Source organism: Condylura cristata, unplaced genomic scaffold (assembly GCF_000260355.1).
Source record: "Condylura cristata isolate star-nosed mole 26May11 unplaced genomic scaffold, ConCri1.0 scaffold00009, whole genome shotgun sequence".
NCBI classification, from domain to species: domain Eukaryota; kingdom Metazoa; phylum Chordata; class Mammalia; order Eulipotyphla; family Talpidae; genus Condylura; species Condylura cristata.
The window spans coordinates 47262196-47285903 of NW_004567110.1; the positions used below are offsets into that span (position 1 = coordinate 47262196).

A 23708-nucleotide genomic window follows, 5' to 3' on the forward strand; every position below is an offset into this window, starting at 1 on the left:
ATAAATAAATAAATCCTGAAAAAAAAGATAGCTAGATAAAAGATATGCTATACATACCTCACTTTAGAGAAAACTGCCAAACGGAGCAAAAGCATTAGGCTGAGAATACACTGGAGGCCTTGGTACCCTGGGAATGGTATCTCACTAACCAAAGGGTTATGTTGACCGTGTCCTATAAATAGGGAACTGCTGCTTCTAAGCTTTTAGTTTTGTCATTTATTTGCCTACTAACTTTTCCATCCATTTTTAATCCTAATTCCTTCCTTAGATAAGTGGCAGTCAAAGTCAAAGTTCTCAACATTGTAATCAAAGGTACAATACAAAAATCATGTAAGCTGATACCACTTTTAGACTCAGCGGCAGATCTGGAGTGAAAATAGGCCAGGAAGAAGTGGAACCACAAGTGGTACTCATTTAGCAAATCATAACTGAACTATGTGCAATACACTGTGCTCCATGTTGGGAAGTCAATGTATAAGTCAATCCTTTGCCAAGGAAGCAAAATGTCTAAAGGGTTTAAGTAAAAGGTAAACAATTATAGATACATGTGTTTGGAGAAAAGATAGAAGCACAAAAGAGGTGTACCAAACAGTATTGGGCAAACAGAACAATAAATCAACTTGGAGAAAGTGGCATTTGAATTGAAGTTAAAGAAAAGATTACACACAACAAAATTATTTGCTTTTATGGAAACTAGGTTATTGCAGAGCAATAATTACATATAATACCTCAGAGTTTAACTAAAGCACAAATCCCTGGATATAACTTGTTATGTTTCAGAATATGTCACTGACATAGTAAGACACAGGATTATGAAAATGAAATAGAAAAGGCAACATCAAGGTCTTCTATCAACTTTGTGTCTTCTACATACTGTTTCTTGAAAAAGCATTCAACAGATTTAATCTGTAAAACTTAGCATTTTTATAGCCAAGAAAAATCAGTATGAATTAGCTGTGTGATATATATTCATCCCTTGATATCTGCTAAATAATTTTCCAGGACTACCATAGGCACTGAAAGCCAAGGGTGCTCAAATCCTTCATATAAAATGGTGTAGTATTTGCATAAACCTACACATGTCTTTCCATATGTTTCAAATAGCATCTAGGTTGATAATAACTAATATAATGCAAATATTATCTAAATAGTTATACAATATTGTTTATGGAATACCATCAATAAGTCTATGCATGTTTATTACAGATCCAATCATTATAGCTCTAACTACATAATTCATATTCTCCACTTATAGTGGGCTGAATCCTTGGATGTAGAACTTTGAAACACAGAGTACCAATCATATGTTTAATTCTCTTCACATCAATATCTATATGACTTTATCTATGTTTACATTAATAGCCACATCAACATACATTTCCACACATAATTAAATATTAGATAAACATAAACAAAACCAGTCAGAAACAAAGGTAAGTAAGGACTTTTGATTTGGAGAATCAATCATTCCTTCTCTTCATTAAAGAAGAATAACAGCAAATAAAGGAAAGAGATAATCAGAAAATATCTGTTGGAATACCATAATAATTCTTATTTCAAACAAGATTGATGAACGAAGGCTAAAATTAGTGGGGGGAGGCATAAAAATGATATTTTTAGTCTTAAAATTTTAGTCTTAAAGTATCTCTCAGAAGATACTTATTAATACAAAGAAGAAAGCATTAACTTTACAGTGGAAAATCTGACAAAGCTTTTTAGAAAGAAATCTATTCAGAGACTGTATTCAAAGTAGATCACTAAAAACTTTCAAGCTTAACTTTTAATTGCTATGACTCTGGAGGGAGACAGTCCACAATATCAAGACTTTAAATAATCCTTTTGATCATACCTGAAGAAAATGTTCATTCCTTATTCTTTATAAAGCAATGGGTAGTAAAGTTACTACCATTTTAGAGGAAGAATTACCAACCTGAAGCTATTATAAGAGTCAAACAAGATCAGTCAATAGTGAAGAAAATTATGTCTGAGGATGATGTAAGAACAAATCTGTTATCATAAAACTGAACTCTACACATACAGACCAGTAAATCAACAATAGCAGTAAAGTAGTATTTCACAGCAGCCATTGATGATCTCAACCAAGTTTATGAGCTGGTAATTAGGCAATTATTAGGCCCAAGACAAGAACTCAATATTAAAACTCAATAAAAATAACAGAAACTTATCATTCCAAGAAAGTAACATTTTGATCAGAAGAGACTACAACAAATCTCTAAGGAAAAAAGGGCAAGCCTTCCCTAGGTGACCAATCACTGCTCCACCATTGAAGCAACCAAAAAAAAAAAAAATGGAACGCCCTCCCCACCCCCCCAAAAAATCAAGTAAAGCCACAATCAGCCCTCAATTACATACACAGAAGATGAATGTTACCCCCTTTTTCCTATCTGAGCTGCTGAATCACCAATGGTTTCTTTGACCTGACTTCATCCTATGTATAATACTCAACCACTTCAACTCTCCTTACCAATGATTGCCCCCAGCCATATCTATTTCAATAGATTTCCTTGCAAGAATTAAATAAACCCCCATATATCTTTCCCCTCCCTACCACTAGCTTCTTATCACAAGACTTGGTAGTAAGTCTCTACCTATAAGGTCACAATAAATTTTGGCTAGGACAGACCACATCTTGAACCTTGACATGCTAGATAGAGATTTAGGCAAATGTGCAACTGAAATAATGAAATCCAATTGTCAGACATTTTAGAAGTGTACCAAATATTGCTTAAAAGTTACAACAGTTTACAAAGGCAGTTGTCATATAGCTAAAGGACAAAGTAGACTAAGATTATATGTGATGAACTATATAGTAATTTAGATAATATTCTTCAATTCTCTTTCCTTTAACTCATATTATTAGAAGAAATTTGAGAGACTGTAAAGAGTCACAGGTTTTGTCCAAAGGAGAAAGGTTATACATATCAATGTAAGTATTTGTCATACTATACTTTTTTAAAGTAATGTTTGAAAACTAATAATGATCTGAAAACTTGCTTTATCATTATTAGTTTCAAAAGAAAACTCCAATCAAAAGCATACTTTTCTTGAATTTAAAAGTTTCCTTTAATGGGAAAATAATAGTATCCTATCATAAAAGGTAAGTGAGCTTCCTAGATGGGTTAATTTCACAGGCTTAAGAAAAGATTGTTTTGAATTATGAATGAAAAGGTATGAAAAATTAAATCTCTTCTCTCTGTCTCTATTTCTCTATTTATATATAAATATACTCACAATACAATAAGCATAATTTTAAATTTGTATAATTATAATACAATATACAAATTCATATAAAATACCTTAAATTCACATTATGTACATATTTCTTTTTCCAGTTTTAACTTTGCTACAAAGTTAAAAAACTAGTAAACTATACATTATCTTTAAAAATACAAATATAAAATATAATCCACTGGAATTTGCTAATGTTTTTGCTGCTTTCCAACTATAAGTCTTACTATTATCATTTTAAACCTTCAAAACTACCAGGAGACACAATAATGTCTTTCTGCTTTGGAAAAGAGAGAACTGAGAGACTCACAGAAATTAAAATGATTTACTTAAATGTCACTCTTAGTAGGCAGAACAAAACTTCTAATTCAGACTGTTAACTTACATTCTGGGCTTTTACTAAAAGGTATATTACAAAGCACTACACTAGGCTCTGAAAGGATTCTAAGAAACCAGCCTAGTTACTATCCTTACAAGGTTTGGGTGCATCAAAAATTCATGAGAACAACAGGTATGTATATTAAATGGTATGAAACAACCTGATTAAATCGAGCATGAATAGAATATATCATTAGCAGTGTGCTAGAGGTTTGTGGTTACTTTGGTGGTAGGAAAACTATGGTGACCACATTTGAGATAGTATAAATTAAAAAATAAATATATATCACTAGATACATATTTGACTTAGGGAATACAGACTATGCGGAACTACTGAGTCAGATAGCCATGGGCAGGTCTAAAATATCACGTATGGCTACATAACCAGTCTTCCCACAAATCTGTGTAATACTCAAGATCAATCCTTATTTCATGCCTTAGAACTCCTCTATATCTCATGGAATTATAATAAGGAAGCTGTAAATGGATTACAGGAATAATAATGAATGCTTCTACTTCAATGGTGGTTAGGAATTTCAATTACAATCAATTAAAAGAACTTACTTCGAGAGAGATTCTCTAGGGCTTTTCCCAGTTTCTTGCTCTCTTGAAGGATGTGGTTCAATTCATCAAAATCACGGTTTCCTGATTTATTCCTCCAGTTCCATTTAGGATGCTCTACTGACCTTGGCACTATGTTTAAAAAAAATGATTATTTCATAAGCATGCTACTTAACGATACAAACTTCTATTCAGCATTATGTGAAAGATTGAATCAAGATCAATGCATAGAATAAAAAAGGCTTGTCTTGAAGATAGTTTTCTTGTGAACATAGAGAGGGAAGGTTATAAAAGTTGGGTTTTAAGAAAAGTAAACTTACTGAACAAGGGAAGTGTGATAGGATAATGGAAAAAAGAAAATTCAGGAATTGATATAAAATATTTCAATGGGGAAAACATGCAAAGTATAGCTGTATTGTGTTCATTTAAAAATGTAACAGAGATAGGTAATATTTTAAAGATATTTTTGACATGTCTTCAGATAAAACACAGAAGATTTAATATATGTATTTACCATTAGTTCCTCCCCCACCGAGTTCCCACTAAAATTACATTACAGGTTTTTGTTTTTGTTAAGTAAGAAGAGAAGACATTCTTGGGCAAGAAATAGCAACTTTGTTCCTGAAAGATGCAAAATGTATTGATGGGTGGAAACTGTATTTAGGAAGGTAGAGATTACTGAAACCTAAGTCCCTAGAGAGCGAAAGCAAGAAAATGAAAAATGAAAGCATCAACTAAAGAAGAACAATGTCAAACTAAAAAAGAAATTAAGAGATTAGTTGTTTCTCAGATTGAAAGAGTCTATTAACACTTTAGTACAATTAAAAGCATATTATCACAAAATTTTAAAAGAGTAGCAATAAAGATCTGCATAGCTTTCAGGTACAAAAATAGCAAATAAATTTGATATTCAATTTATCAATAGTGACACTTGGTGAGAGAAAACATGGGATAAATTCCCTCAAAATTCTAATTGAAGATTCCTTTTAATTGAATTTCATATCAAACAGGAAAACAATAAGATATTTATAAGAACTCAGAAGAATATCTCACTCAGAGTCTTTTTCAGAAAGCCCATAGTAGAGGTATTCTGCCACCATGAGTACATACACCCCATGGTGGAGTGACCTGAAGCTCAGGAAATAGGTGACCTTCATAAGAAAAAGAAAGAAGTATCCTCAGGATGACAGCAAAGGACCAAGGTTGTAGCAAGATGAAAGAGGATCCTAAATATTTTCAGTGAAATAAATTATAAAATATTAAGCAAAATAAGATAAAAGCTAGGATTACAAGGCCCTCCCTGGTGGCGCAGCGGGTTAAAGCACAGCACTGAGAATCTGAAGCCACTTCCGTATGAGTTCGATTCCCGCCTGCCGCCTGCCCCGGAGGAGACCACATGGCGAGCCAGACCTCTCCTGACCCGCCCGCTGCTCCCCTCAGCAGTGTACTTCGTCGATCTGCCTGTTCTGCTCCCCACTCTGTCTCTGGTGAAGCCTCTCACCGCCCCTGAGCCTCTGGCCTGTACCCCAGTTCTGTATGAATAAATAAATCTTTAAAAAAAAAAAAAAAAAAAAAAAGCTAGGATTACATAATGTATTTGGTTAGACTGATAGCAACTGATTCTTGTAGTGTTTGGTAAAATACTAAATTAGTGACCAATAAGCAGAAATCAAAACAGAAAAATAAGGCAATTATTTACTGCAGAAACAAACACTAGACAACACTAGTCCATGTGAAAATGCTAATTAATATAGACATAATAATATCAACTTTAGTGCATATATTCAACAGATATTTGAAATAAGTGCATGACCATACTGTGAGCATCAGATGGATATGGGTTTAAAACACAAAGTCATAGACATATCAAGAGATATTTGAATTTCAAAAAATAAAAGTGAATTGTCTAAGTCAATTATATGTTTAGATATGTAGAGCTAAGAACCAAAAGAAACAACTGAAAGAGCTAAAAGTCACTTCATATTAAAAGTAGATTCACATTAAAAGTAGAACAGAGGAAAGACACTACTGTAATACTACTTTCCTTAGTAAGCCATATATATATTTGTTCTGATAAAATAGTTTTTTTTAATTATTTACATGGTTAAGTTATAGGAAATGCAATATCAAGTATTTAAATATATATATCTGCAATTTTGAAAACAACCAACAATATCTACTAAAATAAAAAATAAAACTTTTTGATCCAGCATCCTCATGTCTGACAAACTACACACACACACATGCACACATGCACACACACACACATACAAGATTGTTTATTTGAGCAGAAAATGTAAGGTATTTACTTGTCTATTTGAACAGTTTGTAGTGGCAAAACTCTAAAAATAAATGTCTTTCATTAGGGAAATAAGTAAATTATGGTATCATCACACTATGTTATAGTATGCATTCATTACAAAGTATAACTGAGGTCTAAGTTTATTAGCATGAATATGTTTCCAACAGGCACTTTAAAATAAATAAAATGAGCTGCTTTAGAAAGTGTACAGATTAAAACCTCCCTTTAAAATCATAAACAAAACAAGGAGGCCCACTATGACCTCTTCTGTAAAACGTACTATTATAAGTTAAAGGTGAAGCAATCAGACACAAGAAAATAGAATGAAATTAGGTTGGAAAAGAAGTGAAACTACCATTTATCTATACATAATATATTAGTTTTCTATAAATATGTATATTTACATACATATACACACACATATACACAATATTATATACATATACATATGGATGTGTATATGTATACATATATATACGTGTGTATGTGTATATATAGGAAACCATGAAGACTCCACCAAAAGAAAAATCTACTAGAAACAATAAATGAATACAACAGAGTGGCAGGTTATACAACCAACATACAAAAAAAAAAAAAACTGTGTTTATATATACTAACAGCAATTATAACAAAAACAATAAAGAAAATAATTCCATTAATATAAAATAAAAAAGAATCAAATATCTTGGAATTAACTAACCATAAGGTGTAGGATTTATACAATGAAATCTATGTAACGTTGCTAAAAGATATAGATCATAACAGAAGGAGATGAAGGAGATGGAAAAATAATCCAAGATAATGAATAACCAAAATCTAGATATAATTTTAATACAATCCCCATCAAAGTACCAACAATATTACTCAGTGAAATCAAACACAAACTATTAAAAATTGTATGTAACTATAATAGCCCCCAAATAGCTAAAGCAATCCTGAGAAAAAAAGAATAAGTGTAGGTAACACATAACCTGACTTTAAACTATATTATAAAGTAGCAGTAACCAAAACAAGAAAATATTGGAATTAAAAAATAGACTCATAGCTCAATGAAACAGAATTGAAAGCTCAGAAATAAATCCATGTATATAGCAATACTTAATTTATGGTAAAGAAGCTATGAACATATAATGGAGAAAGTCTCGTTAACAAATAGTGTTGGGAAAACAAGACAGGCATATGTAAAAAATAATGTTGGGTAACTCTAACCCCATGCACAAAAATAAACTGAAAGTGTACTTATGATTTAGATAGAAGACCTACAACAATAAAATGTATAAACGAAATACTGGTAATAGACTTACTCAAATTAGTGCTAAAGATGTCTTGGAGATTCAATCCTTACAACAAGACATAAAAGTTAACAACTAAGAGTACCTCAAATTAAAGTCTTTACACAGTGAAATAAAATATAAGTAGTTTAAAAGGGCATTTCACTGAATGGGAGAAAACATTCATTATACAGTTGACAAGGGGTTAATCCAAGCTATACAAAAAACTTGTTCAATTTAACAGCAATAACAAAAAGTAATGAATGGACAGCAGTTCTGAGGAGACAATTCACAAGAGAAGATAACCAGAAAGCCAATAATACATGGGAAAATGATCATCATCACTTTTGATGAAGAAGATGCAAGTCAAATCACAAATTATCATCTCACATCAATGAAACTGGTACATATTTGAAAGGCCTCCAGTAAGTACTACAAGGAGGGAGATAGAAGAACTTAATATATTAATGTATTGTTGGTGGGAATGTGAAGTGGAACAACTGCTTCAGAAAGTAATCTGGATTTACCTTTTAGAAATAAAAGTGGAAATACTCTTGAACATCCATCAGAAGAACATGGACTCATCAACTGAAAAAAATTATATGTTCTACAATATTTATTACAGCATTATTTATAGTAGTCAGGACATCAGACTTCCTAAGTCCAATGGCAAAGGATTAGATAAAAAAGATGTAGTAAACCCACACAATGGAATAATATTCAGCCATAATAAAGGATGAAATACTTCAATTTAATGCAAAATAGAATTATACAGAGTAAAGCAAATCAGAATGACAATTATTTAACGTAACAAGCAATTAGCCAAAATAAAAACCTATCAAAATAGTGGGCAATAGTAAAATAAGTGAAGTTTCTGGTGTTAAAAGGGAGGAAGAGAGAAGAAAGGATCAAACAGGCACAAGGGATGATGGCAGGAACAAAAATGTTAAATCATCGGAATGCTATAAAGAAAAAACTATTATAACCACAATACAGAGTTTTAAGAAACAGAAAATAAAGTGCTGGAAATTATCATAAGATTATAAGTAGGCAAGAAAGACCTATCTGAGAAGTTAGGTTTGGGAGGAGATGAAAAGAGAGGGGATATGGTGGCAAAGGGAGACAGACATCCTTCTGGCACTCTTTCCAGTGTTTGACTCAGTCATGGATGCAATTTCATCACTATGTCTTATAAAATGCAAATACCTTTGCAAAGGGTTACACTAGAAACTAGTAGTTCTTCACTCTAGTGCATGAACATCACCTAGAGATATTTTACAAAACACTAATGACAGTTTCCTGGAGAATCTAAATCAAATTGATCTGGGGTAGACCCCGGGGCAATGGTTATGTTTGTTTCGTTGTTGAAAGTTCCCTTGGGAGATTTGATTGTAGTACCAAGATGAGAACCATCACCTATTAGCCTAATAGTACCCTTCTCAGGTATTAAAATCAGCTGGGAAGCTATTAACACAGAGCACCACCTTCTGAGATTCTGATTAATTATTCTGAGGTAGAGCTCACATACATCTAGTACAGGGAGGTGGGGGACTGAACCAGCTGCTATTTCTAATAAGCATCCAGGACTGAGAACCACTTGAAATAGAAAAGTTTCTTTTGGCGAGGAATGGTCTAAAGGGGAAAGACAGAGAGGGTACACTGTGCTAGTGAATTGTAAGGGGTTGCAAAAATATTTCAGCTAGTTTGAAATGTCTTGCCCCAAGTAATTACAACTGATTCTGACAGACTATAACTCCTATATTTATGAAATTCAAAGGCAAGAATGAGTATGCTAAACTCAAGATTTGTCAGACAGCATCTTGGTCTTACTCTGTAACCCTCTCAAGGAAACCTAGAAGAATTATCTTTGTGGGCCCACAGTATTATAGTTTGATCACATCCACCCACAAATCTGCCATGGTACCCCTTAATATTAACTCTAACATAGTGCCCTGGAATCTCATTGATCATTTGAGGGAAACTTTTATTAAAGACATTGCCTATATCTCCATTTGAGAATTCAGCTTTTAACTGTAATGACTGTTCATACAAAATTTGGAATACCTTTGATTGTATACCCTCTGGACACATGGGCACTCCATTATGTATGACAGAACACAAATCCAGTGATCTTGTTAGACACCTTCCAAAGAATTAGACTACAAATAACACTTCTAAACTCTATACAATGTGACAAGATTTTTCATTTTAATTACGGCTATCAACAAGCTTTTTTTATTTCTAAACATGCCTTCTCTTTTATTCTTACTTCTGAATTACAACCAAAATACCTACAGGATGTGACAAAATTCTTGTAATTGAGTTGAAGTCCATCAATTAAATATTTATTTTACTCCAAAGAGGCAGGGGTGTTACCACAAGATGGTAATGAAGGAGGTTCCTTGCTATACTCCCAATAGTCAACAAGAGATACTACATTTAGGGTGTGCCCTGACTAGGGTGAGAATGAAACACTCCTAGTATCAGAAACAAGCATAAGAAAATAATAATGTGTATGGTTTAAAGCTAGTTTTGAAATGGAAATTAATCTAAGTGTACTGAGGAAGAAGAGGACTGATAAGAGACTATCTTTATACACGTTTGTATTTTTAATTGCAAAATAAGTATATACTATTTGTATAATTTAAGTAAATCTAATTTTTTTTTAAATGAAATACAAGGCTCTCCCTGGTGGCACAACAGATTAAAGCTCTCAGAAGCCACTGCAGCACTAGTTCAATCCCAGGCCAGGGAGCTGACCCACATGGCGTGGCAGAACCCTTCTGCCCACCTGCTACTCCTCTCAGCAGTGTATTTCAGTAGATCTGCTTATTCTGTTCCCCACTCTGTCTCTGATGAATCCTTTCTCCCACCGCACCTCTGGCCTGTACCCCAGTACTGTAAGCATAAAATAAAAATAACTCTTTTTAAAAAATAAAATACAGCTTCCTCTGTATTCCTTTGCTTAAGGTATACTGGGATGCCAATGTCAGCTAACATCTGGTTCAAGCAGCGAAGAGTAGATGCAGTTCATGATCAAGAGTTCTAGAAAACACAGACATTATGCTAATAACCCACAGATCCTTCCGTGAGACATCACTGGGGACAAGTCCAGGCACAGGGTAGAGAAACTCAGAAGAGGATGTGATAAAACTACAAAACATTGATTGGCACTCTTGTAAAACTTCTTTGAATAGTATCTATCATCATATTATCTTGTTTTCCTGTAAAGTACCATATGATATCAAGATATCACTCTCTTTTTAATTTACAAAATAGGAAGATATATTTTTGAAAAACAGACCCAATCAAAAACTTCAGGAAATTACCAACATGATCCATCTGTACAGATCTGGCAAAACTTTTAACACCTATAAACATCCACCAGGGGTAAGCACAGGAGAGACCAGCAGATGAACAGCCCAGTCCACCCAACAAATGATGATAAACTGTAAACTGTTAATTTCTTAAGCCACTGAATTTAGAGGAAGTTATATATACAACACTATAAAGAAATGACTGACAAACAAGTACTTTCCTTCACAGCTTTCAAGAACTTAGGCGAATCCCCTTTTGTCTTTTTTTAGCTTGTGAAAATTTGTTAGTTAGTCAATGCCCAACTTATCATGGGAACCAAATCTAAGACAACCAAAGCTACAGTAAAATCATGTCCTATCTAATCAACTATGCTGGGTAATTTCAAAAGATATTTTGATAAATAATGGAAGGAGATGTGGGAAATCATTAGCCCAGAATATAGACTCTAACTGGTTTTGATTGATTACTTAGGTCATACTTGATCTTAAAACTCATTGCTTCAGGTTTTGATTGATTACTTAGGTCATACTTGATCTTAAAACTCATTGCCTCAGTTTAAAACATTTTTAAAATAGCCTCAAAAAAATTAATACAACAGTATCAACGACACAAACTGAATCACATGAAGTGACAGAATCTGAGATTAGTGCTAATCTGTGACATCACTAGGGTAAAACTCACCTACCTCCACCAGGAGCCTGACCACAGCAACACATCCATAATGTGGACAATAAAGTTTGTTTCACAAACTTATTTTGAAAAACTCTTTTTTATTATCAATTAAATTCTGTTGTATAGTCTCTACCAATAGCCTTTATGTATGGGCTAAAAAAATGAATGTAGTATTTTCTCTGAATAAATTTTGAGATACTGTTTATCTCATTCTTTTGAATCAATACATTTGAATTACTTAAATTTTCAACTGTTTCTAAAATGTTATCAATGTTAGTGTTTTAATTTGAAGGTTACTCCCAAGTATTACACTTTCATTTAAAATATGCCAGAAAATAGAGGGCTTGAACAGCAGTATAAGCCATTATATTTAACAGACGTATACAGAAATTCAATAAAGCAACAATAGTGTACACATTCTTCTCAGATGCACATGGACTCCTGTACGTCAGACCAAAGAAAAAGTCTAAGTAACTTTTAAGACGTTAACATCATAAAAGTATCTTCTCTGGCCACAACTAATGAAACTAAACACACAAAGCAAAAGAAAAGCTAGAAAATTCACAACAAATTTACAGAAATTTTTAAAGGATTATAAGAAAATATTAAATAATTAGATGCCAATAAGCACAGATAAAGGGGAAAATAATGGAGAAACAACTGAACGTGACCCAAATGTAAAGACTTATTGACAAGACAATGAAAAATCACAACAAAGACAAACCAAGGAAAACATGGCTTCAGTAGTGAATTCTACCAAATATTTTAAGAATTAACACCTAACCCTCTTAACCTCTTTCAAAAACATAGAAAATTACCCTCACAAAAAACAAAGGTAACACAACAATATTCTGTATCATCCTATATTATCTCTTGAATAAAAAAACCTCAATACCAAGTTAGATTTTTTCTACAAATGCAAAAATTATTTAACATAAAAAGTTAATCAACATTAAACAATTGTTCATAGAATAAAGGGAAACAACACATGATAGCATTAATATTGAAAAGGCTTTTGAAAAAAATCTAACAGTTAAAAAAAAATACCCAATAAAACAGGAGTGAAAAGGAATAATAAGTAGAATTTCAGAAACATCAGGGATAAAGGATAATTTAAAATTTTGTTAAATGCTCTGCATATAAATCTCCTTTGCTTGTCCCTTTAACACATTTAACTTGCTTTCATGTATTTCATTAAATGTAAGGTTGCTGTTGTTTTAAAGGGAATACAATGCTGGAACTGGCCATAACAAGTAAGGGTGAAACTCTAGACTATTTGGGAATTGAGCTCACTCACACAGCTACAATATATGAATGAATGGCCAAAGTTAATGATGAAAGAAAAAAGTGAAATTCATTACGCTTAATAAACAGAAACAATTTAAAAATCTGGCTTCAATTCTTACCTTTTCTTCACTTAGCTAATAAAATAGTCTTACATACATTAAGTAACACGTGAATGACAAACTTCCTTACATGATTTAGATTCTGGTGATGGTGGAGAAATATTAGACACAGCAAGGTCACTTTTTGACTTCTTAGGCTTCTTTGCATTTAATTGCCAAGGTTTATCATAGTTTCTGAAATCTCTTCTTGTTCCTTTATGTTCTGTTAAAACAAATACATATACATATAGACTCAATGGTAAATGATTTCATGATCAATCAAAAACACATATCCATGAAGGCATTATATACACCAAGAAAAATTCATGGATTAGTTAACATAAAAAATAATGCAAATATTTAAAAATATGTCATGCATAATTTCTTATGTAAGTCAAGTTTTAAATTTAATGAGTTTCTATATTAATATAACTAAGGTCATATTATACTTTAAAGACCTTCTAAGGTATGAATTACTATTGTTTTAACTGAGTGTAATGTAGTAAAGAATTGTATTCTTTTGTAAATAAAAGAAACAAAATACTGAAAGATTTTGGAATTATTCTACCTCAAAAGTGCTACTCTTAAAAATCACAATTTCCGGCCCTCCCTGGTGGCGCAGCGAGTTAAAGCACTGCACTGAGAAGCTAAAGCCACTTCCGCATGAGTTTGATTCCCGCCTGCCCCGGAGGAGACCACATGGCTTGGCAGACCTCTCCTGACCTGCCCACTGCTCCCCTCAGCAGTGTACTTCGTTGATCTGCCTGTTCTGCTCCCCACTCTGTCTCTGGTGAATCCTCTCACCCTCCACATCTCTGGCCTGTACCCCAGTTCTGTATGAATAAATAATTCTTTAAAAAAAAAATCACAATTTCCAACCTCTGTGTCTTATATATTCTCACTACACCTGTATTTACACTGGCCTCCTAATGAAATTTAGCTGTTTCCTTTACCTATCCACACCTTTCCTAACCTTGCTCTCTACTCTCTCATACCAGACTGTATGCTTAATTACCTCAAAACATGTTCACAAATGTCCTGAATTCTGCAAAACTTCTTCCCTCTTCCATCCTCAACATGGCACAACCACAATTTTTTTCAATAATAAAAGTTTATTTTTACAGTATTTTGTGCATTTTTCCATCTCAGTTGTAATCCCTGTGGGCTTCCCATCACCAAATGAACTGCATGCCAGTGCATTTCCCTTCCCCCATTGTTTTTGATCCCATTCCCCCCTCCACCCCCATAAAATTTCTCTGATATATAGCTGTTCATTATTATTATTATTTTCTCCCCTGGTCTGTTATACTCCTGCTATGAGTGAAACCATCCAGTATTTTCCCTTTTCTTTCTGGCTTATTTCCCTAAGCATGATCTTTTCCAGTTCCATCCATGTTGCTGAAAAAGGCATGTGTTTAATTTTTTTTTTTTGACAGCCACAATTTTTCATCAGTCTTTCAAATTTATTTCTCTCTTCCCCACCTAGTATACTTTGGGGCACAAGTAGAGAAAAAACACAGTCTTATGATTTACTCATGTCTTCAAATTCAGATAAATCCCAGACCTGATTAATCATATATTTTATTTTCTTTTGCCAACTCTCTTTTCATTTCATTTTTCTTGATGACTTTTCACAATTGTCATCACTCATTTTAATGTCCCCTACCCAATTAACAACTATTTTGTCAACAATCTCACAGCTAAATAAATTTTAAGCTACAGATATAATCTTATTTGCTGTCTCCCAGCTTACTTCCTACTTTATCTATAGATCTGACTACCAGCTCTTTTATATGTTCTCATTCTTAAGTATTACAATATATTCAAATTCAAGAATATTTTATGACAAATATTAACATATGGTTGAAGTCACAGATGAATACAGATTTACTTATTATAATTACAAAGACTTTTGCAAATTAAATGTACCAAATGAACTGTAATTTTTTTTTTTTTCATTTACCTTCACTTTCTGCCCAGAGGGCTGCAGATCCAGAGAAAGTTCTTTGAAGTTGTCCACGATTTCCTTGTTTGGACTGAAGATGGTCAATGAGAAATGGGATTGGCTGGTCAGGTGTCTCAGTTATTAATTTGGTCATTAATTCCTAAAGGCAGAATAAATATATACTTATACCATGTTCATCATCATCATCACCATAATAAAAACAATGGTAATAATAGTAATATAAAATATATAGCACTGTTGATAGGTTCTGCTCTAATTGTTTTATGTATAGCAACTAATTTAATCCTTATTAGCAATCTTTCTATGCAAGTATAAATTATTGTTCTAATTTTGAAGAAACCGAATTGCAGAGAAGTAAACTATCTCTGCTATACAGCTAATGCACAGTAAAACAAATACATTATATATATATATATTTTTATATGGTTTTTTTATTCTACTTGACCAAAAGCATACTGAACTTTAGCCTAAATTCATTTAATCTAAATTTTAACCTCAAAATTTTAAAGTTTAGATGTAAGATGACATACATTATATTTTTTTTTAAAGATTTATTTATTTGTGCATACAGAACTGGGGTACAGGCCAGAGGCTCAAGTGCAGTGAGAAGCTTCACCAGAGACAGAGCGGGGAACAAAACAGGCAGATGGACAAAGTACACTGCTGAGGGGAGCAGCGGACAGGTCAGGAGAGGTCTGCCACGCCATGTGGTCTCCTCCGGGGCAGGTAGGAATCAAACTCATGCGGAAGCGGCTTTAGATTCTCAGTGCTGTGCTTTAACCCGCTGCGCCACCAGGGAGGGCCTGACATACATTATATTTTTAATAAACCTTAACCATATACAAACATCCTCCAAAAAAACTGCATGAAACAAATAACAAATCAGACTCATAGAAAACAAAACATATCTTAAGCTGGCCTCCAAGCAATACAGAATTTTCTTTTCCCAATATCTTTTCTCCTTCCCCTACCTTCTTCCTCACTCTCACTCTTCTTCCTCCAACAATAGACAGTTCTCTACCTGCCAAAAAAGGTTCTTCCATTTTTGGATAGCTGGAATGATGTCTTAAATTGGGTAGATACCAGACAACATGTAATATCTACAGTGGTTTTTCCAGTCAGGACAACAAAGAGTAAGCTTCAATTTGTTGCCAGTTACACTCCCAGATTACTCTTATATGGCTAGCTGTCAAGCCACATGGGTATCATTTTGTCTTATGAACCTAGTTACCCACTTTACCTTCATATTAGTCACATTTTATCTTGCTGTCTTTAGTCCATAATCCTTGCCTGTCAATTGTCATGTCAAGAACAGATCTTTTGAGACAATGGTTAAAGTGAGTTGGTCATAAAATTACAGCAGGAGTATTAACAGAAATGATACTGGAAATATCCAATGACCCCAACTTTCTTTTTTTGTCAGTAGCCTATATCCTTTGTTTTGAATGTTCTTCTCTCAGATGTTCAGATGGCTGGAGTGTCATCATTCCTCTTGAGTGATACTTGTCTAATGATACGTTCTTGAAGAGGCTTACCAAACCAATCTTTATAAATCTGTATCACTTTACTGTTTTATTTCCTTTGAAGCACTTAGCACTCTCCAGGGTTTTCTATATTAATATTTGTTCATCAGTTTACACCAGTCTCTTCTCATCCCCTACAACATGGTACTAAGAACAAGCACTGGACTGGTTCAATCTCTACTCTGTCCCAGAGCCTAGAACAAACATTTATTGAATAGATGAATGCTGGGTTTATTTACACAGGTAAATATTAATAATTCAAGCCCCTTAATGTACCAGCAAACAACTATGAGACATTCAACTCTGCAGATATAATCTCCTAAACCTCCTATGTAAGAAACTACTACATGACATCTTTGGGATTATTTGCTGACATTTATAATAGTCTAGCAAGACACAGATTTATGTGAGAAGAGGCTAACAGATTTTGTAGATGATAAAATTTCAAGTAGATCTTAGAGACGTGGACTGAATAATTCAAGATATTACAAAAATGTACATTTCTAACATAGTGTTGGTTTAAAAAAAAAAGAGCAGAGTAAGGAATTTGTACCACAAACACACTGTGAAACAATGTATGTATTGAATAAATGTAACTTTTTATATTCTGAAAAACAGACAAGCAAACAACCAGTTAGCACAGCCTTCTTTATTTATATTATTTAAAACACCATTATTATGTTATAACAAAGAAGTCATTTCCTGCCATGCTAAAGCAATGCAAGGTTCAATTAAACCCCAGTTACTCATCAGGGGGATCCAAGTTTAAACATTTTGGATTTGTTTCTATTAAAGAGATGTATTATATTCTATTAAAATTCAATATACATTACAAAATCTGTGAGAAAATAGAAAAATAAAAGAACTAATAAAATTATTCTTTTCACAGCAGGACTGGGCACTCAGATAAAGCAAAATTAGTTCAGATAACAGGGCTTTAAAGCCACAGTAATTTTTCTACCCCCAAACCTCTGAAGACTTTATGCAGTGTTCTTTAACCTTCAAATTAGATGGAAAGTTCCTAATATTTTTTTCTTTTACGTTATACTGAAGTGCTGCCAAATTGTCTTTAGAAAATGGATCATGCAAACCAAGTAATGACTACTAAATTAAAATATCATCATTCTAGTAACTAGTTTGGGATACCCTTATATCCCCTGAAGGAATATATGAGATTAAAGTCAGAACAAATTCAGCCATAGGTACAATAAAAAGAGATAATGTTCGCAATAGAATATGCTGGGTCTTGATTGAACAAGGGTCTAGTTTTAGGTTATTCTGTTCATAATAGATATTAACCTGCCTCATACTTAATGCATGTATTCATAGGCATTAGGACTTGAATGATTTTGAGGACTTAAACCTGACAGAAGTCTCTTTCTCAGATGTGAAAATATTAATTTGCTCCTCTGGGTATCTGGGCTTTCTAGAACTTCCAAGCCCCCAGTACTACCCAGGTATAAAATACTTTCAGGAATACCTGTGCCTCCTGAAAGCTTAAGTACTCTAGACTATTCTAGAAGCCAGCACCACCCTGACCTAAAGAGGTAGCCCAAACCAGAAGGATTCTCAAGGATCCATGGAGCTCAGGCAACTCTAGAGTCACCTAGACAACTACCCTCTCCCTGCTTCCTCTATCACCAGCATTCCTGAAACCTCTTTCAGTACTCTTTTCTCTTCATTCTGGACTGCTCATTTATCACTGAGGTTTTTGGTCATCCTTTCTCCAGAAAGATACCACCACTAGTATAAAGGTTATATTGACAACTATGCCTATTTTTCCTCTTCTATTTATTTATTTATCTATCTTTTCACTATAATCCCTTACACCCCTTGACCTTTTCTCCCTCTTTCTTCTTAAATTCAGAAACCTAACATCATTTACTAGTATCTATTAGCTTTTGCAAATATTTTGCTTTGTTAAATCATCATTATGTAAATATCCAATATTTATCTTTGTCATTTTGATGTGCTATACTACACATAATTCCCTAAAACTCATTCCATTCAATAAATGGCAACACTCCCTCTTTTCTTAGGGCTGAATAGCATTTCATTATTTGGATTAAACCACATCTTCTTGGCCCTCCCTGGTGGCGCAGCGGGTTAAAGCACAGCACTGAGAATCTGAAGCCACTTCTGCATGAGTTCGATTCCCGCCTGCCGCCTGCCCCGGAGGAGACCACATGGCGAGCCAGACCTCTCCTGGCCCGCCCACTGCTCCCCTCAGCAGTGTACTTAGTCAATCTGCCTGTTCTGCTCCCCACTCTGTCTCTGGTGAAGCCTCTCACCGTCCCTGAGCCTCTGGCCTGTACCCCAGTTCTGTATGAATAAATAAATAAATCTTTAAAAAAAAAAAAAACCACATCTTCTTAATGCAAATCTCAGTGGTAACTTAGGTTTTCATATCCTCGCTACTATAAATAATGCTGCAGTGAACAATGTGGAATATATATTTTAGTTGAACTGTCCAAGAGTGGAATTACTGAGTCATACAGTATTTCTGTTTATATTTTTATAAAGAAAATCCAATCATTTTGCAAAGTGGCTTTCCCACCAAATACATTAAGTTTTTCTTTCTCTGCATCCTTTCCAGCACTTGTTGGCAAGTCTTTTCAATGTGTACAATTCTCGTGGCATAAGATGATATAACTCATTGTGATTTTGACCTGGCATCTTCTTTATCAAAGGCGACGGTGAACATCTCCTGGATATTTTCTTTGGTGAACTGTCTGCTCAGATCTGCTGCCCATTTATTAATTGGGTTGTTTAGGGCTTTTATTGTTAAATTGCATAAGAATTTTGTTTATATTTGATTAACTCCTGTAAGTTGTATAATGTGTACATATTTCCTTCCATTCCGTGGGATGTCTTTTTAATTGATTTATATATATTTTTCATGGTATAAAAGCATCTGAGATAATGTCAATAGTTTATTTTTATTCTGACACAAGCTATGCAACCTCTGTCGTCAGACATGGGTCAGATGGAGGGGAAATGCTCTGAAAAATCAGACTTTCCACGCTAACTTATGTTATGACTTCCCTTTTTCGTATAATTGTAATATCAAAATATTCTGAGCAACCTTCAGCTTACAATTGGATTGCCTCAACTGTTTAAGGCGCTGTCTGGCCCTGACAAGAAGCACTGCACCAGGTGAGAAATTCCTCTGAAGTCAAAAGTGACTTGACTACTGGCTGATAAATAAAAGTAAAAGGGCTGTTTCTGCAAAGTCTCTCACTGCCAGATGGAGGAAAACCCAAATCTTATCATTCTACTATCTCACCTAGACTTCTATTCACCTTCTAAAAAATTACTCAAACTTTCTACTGTCTGGCCTTTAGATGTGGAAATTCATCCAGGTTGCCTGTTTAGAGCGAATCAGGTTTTCTACCTGCTACAATTCAAAGGAATTCACACAAGTCTTCTGGCTAGTAATTCAGGATTCTAGTCTTTAGATAAGGAAATTCACCAATGTCTCCCATTCAGAGCTAATTTCTACTGTCTAGACCTCAAGGAAACTCACTTAAAACTTTTAACAAGTTTCTTCAAAGAAGTTTTCCGTAATTTGATTTGCAAGAAATTTCCTCTTCCTGCCTCCCAGGATGTCTCAGATAGAAAAAAAAAAAAAAAAAAAAAAACATTAGGTAGTAGATAAGGTTTAAGGGACTTTATTTTCGTTAATCTTCACTATAGTAATATCAGTCTTAAACTTTGTGCATCTATGTACCTGTTTTTAACCTTGATTGATTTTAGAATGTTATAATCTCAAGTAAAAGTCAAAGCGACCCCAGACTATTCTTAGAAAAAAAGGTGATTGTGATCTCAGCCCCTTTCGTATGCTAATGTCATCCCTCTGCCTGCTTGAAATGTATAAAATAAACCTCTGCTGAAGGCAGAGCAAGAAGATTTGCACCCAACTCCTACTCCCGTGTCTTCCTCACTCCCATTCCCCTTTATTCCCCAGTTTTTGGAATATCCGCTCGCCGTTCCCCTTTATTCCCCAATTTTTGGAATATCTGCTCGCCGACGTCGTTCCCACCTTGAGACCCTGCCTGTTCTGCCCCCCATTAATCCGTGTTCAGGGACAAAGTCTCCAACATTATTCCCTTGCCAGAAGGATAGAATCTCCAAAGGCACACTTTTCATTGATATCATTAAGCTTATTGTCAATGGTTTTCTTCCATGCATTTCATTGTTCCAAGTCTTATGACTAGGTCTTCAGTCCATTTTTAATTTATGTGTGTGCATGGAGTTAGAGTGTGATCCAAAAGTGGCTGTCCACTTTCTCCAGCTCCATTTGTTGAAAACACTTGCCTTTCTCCATGTAAGGCATTGGCTCCTTTATTATAAATTAAGTAGTGGTAAATGTGTGGAGCTATTTTTGGGCTTTGATTCTGTTCCACTTATCCACGTGTCTATTTCTTTTAAATGCCATATTATTTTATTTTACTGTTATGTTACAGTATAACATCAAGTAACTAAATGTGTCTATTTCTCACCTTTTACCTCAAAGCCTTTATGGTTTCATACAAGTTTTAAGTATTTCTAGTTCTATTGATAGATCCATGAAGATAGATCCATGAAGAATAATTGATATTCAACATGAAAACTTAAATCTTTGGTTTTGAAAAGTTGCACCTGTGCGCACCTGGCAATAAACCCCTGGCAGTTAAAAAATAGTAAGATTGATTTTCCGACTGCACTAGATTTAAATAAAGAAAACTGAGGAGGACTGGGGGTAGACAAAGGAAGTAAGAAAGGAGTCCAGCAAATGGAATGTCCAGTTGGAGAAGCTAACTGCATACAGCTTCACTGAAAGTTCCCAGAAGGAGAAAAGGTGTTCTACAACAAACAGTAAGCCAGTCAGGTATGGCGGCTGAACCTTACTGGGGAATGTTCTGTGTTTCCAGGGGGGATAAATGAATTAATTTACAAGTCTTACCAACCAGTGCAGCAGTTACATGTAATTCCTATGAGTCTGGAGTCAGGCCACGATTCAGACTGCTGCGCCTAGCCATCAGCTCCCACAGCCTGCAGCGCCCATAGCCTGCAGCACACGAACCTGGGTAGATGAAACTTCGCTCCACCTCAAGGTTGTCTCTTCGCCTGGCGGCCCTGCGCAGGCGCAGACTAAGCGCCAACGTGCTCCCCCCACGGCCCCGCGCAGGCGCAGACTAAGCGCCAGCGAGCTCTCTTCGCCACCGCGCTGCAACCCAAAGCGTAAACTGGGGATCCTCGTCCTTCTGTCTTAGACACTTAGGAGCGCCTCTGGGGGAGTAGAGCCCCCAACGTGGGCTATTATATAACACCTCCTTACTGCACTGTCGTCTCCGCAATTGTCGCAGAGGAAAACCACTGACGCGGTAACTCCTCGGAAGCCACCCCTAACTCGTCCTGGGTGCAGGCATCCGTAGGGCCGAGAATTGTACAAGTTCCTGTAAATCGCCTCATCCCGATCCCCCCAGGAGCTGATTCCAGTGTACCAGGGCATCTATTTGTCTCAGAAGTGCTGTCTATAGCCAGAAACCCCACTCTCCTACCCTGCACAACACACTGGGGACTTCAGCCTCAGACCCTTTGGGGATGCAGAGGCCACCTTACCAACTTAGTGATGAAAGCCTCCTCCAGCGCTAAGAACTGGGGTTCACTGAACGTCCTGATTTGGGCAACAAGATTTGGAGGTGAACCACCTGGGCGCCTACTAATAACTACCTTGACTGCCCCACCACCCCCACCCCTTAAGCCAGAAATCAGGCCTGTGGTTGGGAAGCCCGCCTCTTTTAGTCCTTCAGTCATTTTCAAGCTTTACCTTAGTGAAAGATCCTTGGCAGATTTTGATTGTGGACATATATAGATTAAAAAACAGTGGAAACAGTAATAACACTCCTGTCCTGGAGCAAAAACAATTATGTAAATTTCAGGCTAAGGACTTGGAGACTGAAAAAAAAAAGGTATTAAGTTTTATGAAATCCTATTTTTACTTATTGGCTAGTTAATTTGGGGGCATTCAATGTATAAACAAAACATATTAGCGACTGTCACCAACAAAAATTTAATTCGTATTTAATTGTTACTGAGAGAAGCATACAAAAATGACTAGTTGTAAGGAGCAAATGATGAAACCTGAATCACAAGGTCAATTGTGCAGGTGTGTGGTAAGTGGATCAGAACATCCTGCTGGGACTACAAGCTTGGGAAGTTGTGGGTCTCCACATGACCTCTGCCCCTTACAGCTGGGTAAAATGATTTGCAGGGTCCTTATGAGCACAAGTGGGGGTACTAGAGTTTATGGTATATTTTTAGTATATTTTAAGCACATGACAGATTTTCACCAAAGTGCAAGCCCAGGAAATGGGACATCCAGTTTGATTAGTGGATTTGACCAACCAAAGGAAAGAAAAATTAATGAGGAAAACAAGGCAGAGGAAAAGTGGGGAAAAGACCCCCAATTTCTGAGATCGTTGTCCTTATAATTCCCAGCTGGGCTCCAGAGAGCCTTTTCTCTCAAATAGTCTCCCTGAGGCTGTTGCTTGTTCTTTTACTTTCACTAAACAACCTGCTTTCACTGATGCTCCATGTCTCAAGTCAATGCATTCTTGTGTGGGATACTTAAGAGCCCAACAATGTGTGCTGAAAAAAAAGTCAATAATATTAATAATGCAAATGAAATGCAATGGAAGATACAGGATAAGTAAGTGATTAAATACTAAGGCTTTGGAATCAGATAGACAATTTTTAAAAAAAAAAAAAATTACTTATCTAAGCCCTCCCTGGTGGCACAGCGGGTTAAATTAGCACTGCAATGAGAAGCTAAAGCCACTTTGGCATGAGTTTGATTCCCGCCTGCCCCAGAGGTGACCACATGGCATGGCAGACCTCTCCTGGACCGCCCACTGCTCCCCTCAGCAGTGTACTTCGTAGATCTGCCTGTTCTGCTCCCCACTCTTCACTCTTGTCTCTGGCGAAGCCTCTCACCGCCCCTGAACCTCTGGCCTGTAACCCAGTTCTGTATGTACAAATAAAATAAATCTTTAAAAAAAAAATACTTATCTACATACTGGCTATATGTTGATGATTGCC

The 23708-nt window shown here is 35.2% G+C and overlaps 1 protein-coding gene across 1 annotated transcript in view; it reads right to left on the reverse strand.

The window, feature by feature from the left end:
- Positions 1-23708, reverse strand: part of LOC101630356 (chromosome unknown open reading frame, human C8orf34) — a 294360-nt gene that overhangs the window by 210628 nt on the left and 60024 nt on the right. Inside the window, 3 exon segments of the mRNA XM_012723108.1 lie at positions 4192-4320; positions 13228-13359; positions 15100-15241. Of these exon segments, the coding sequence (XP_012578562.1) occupies positions 4192-4320; positions 13228-13359; positions 15100-15241 (403 nt within the window).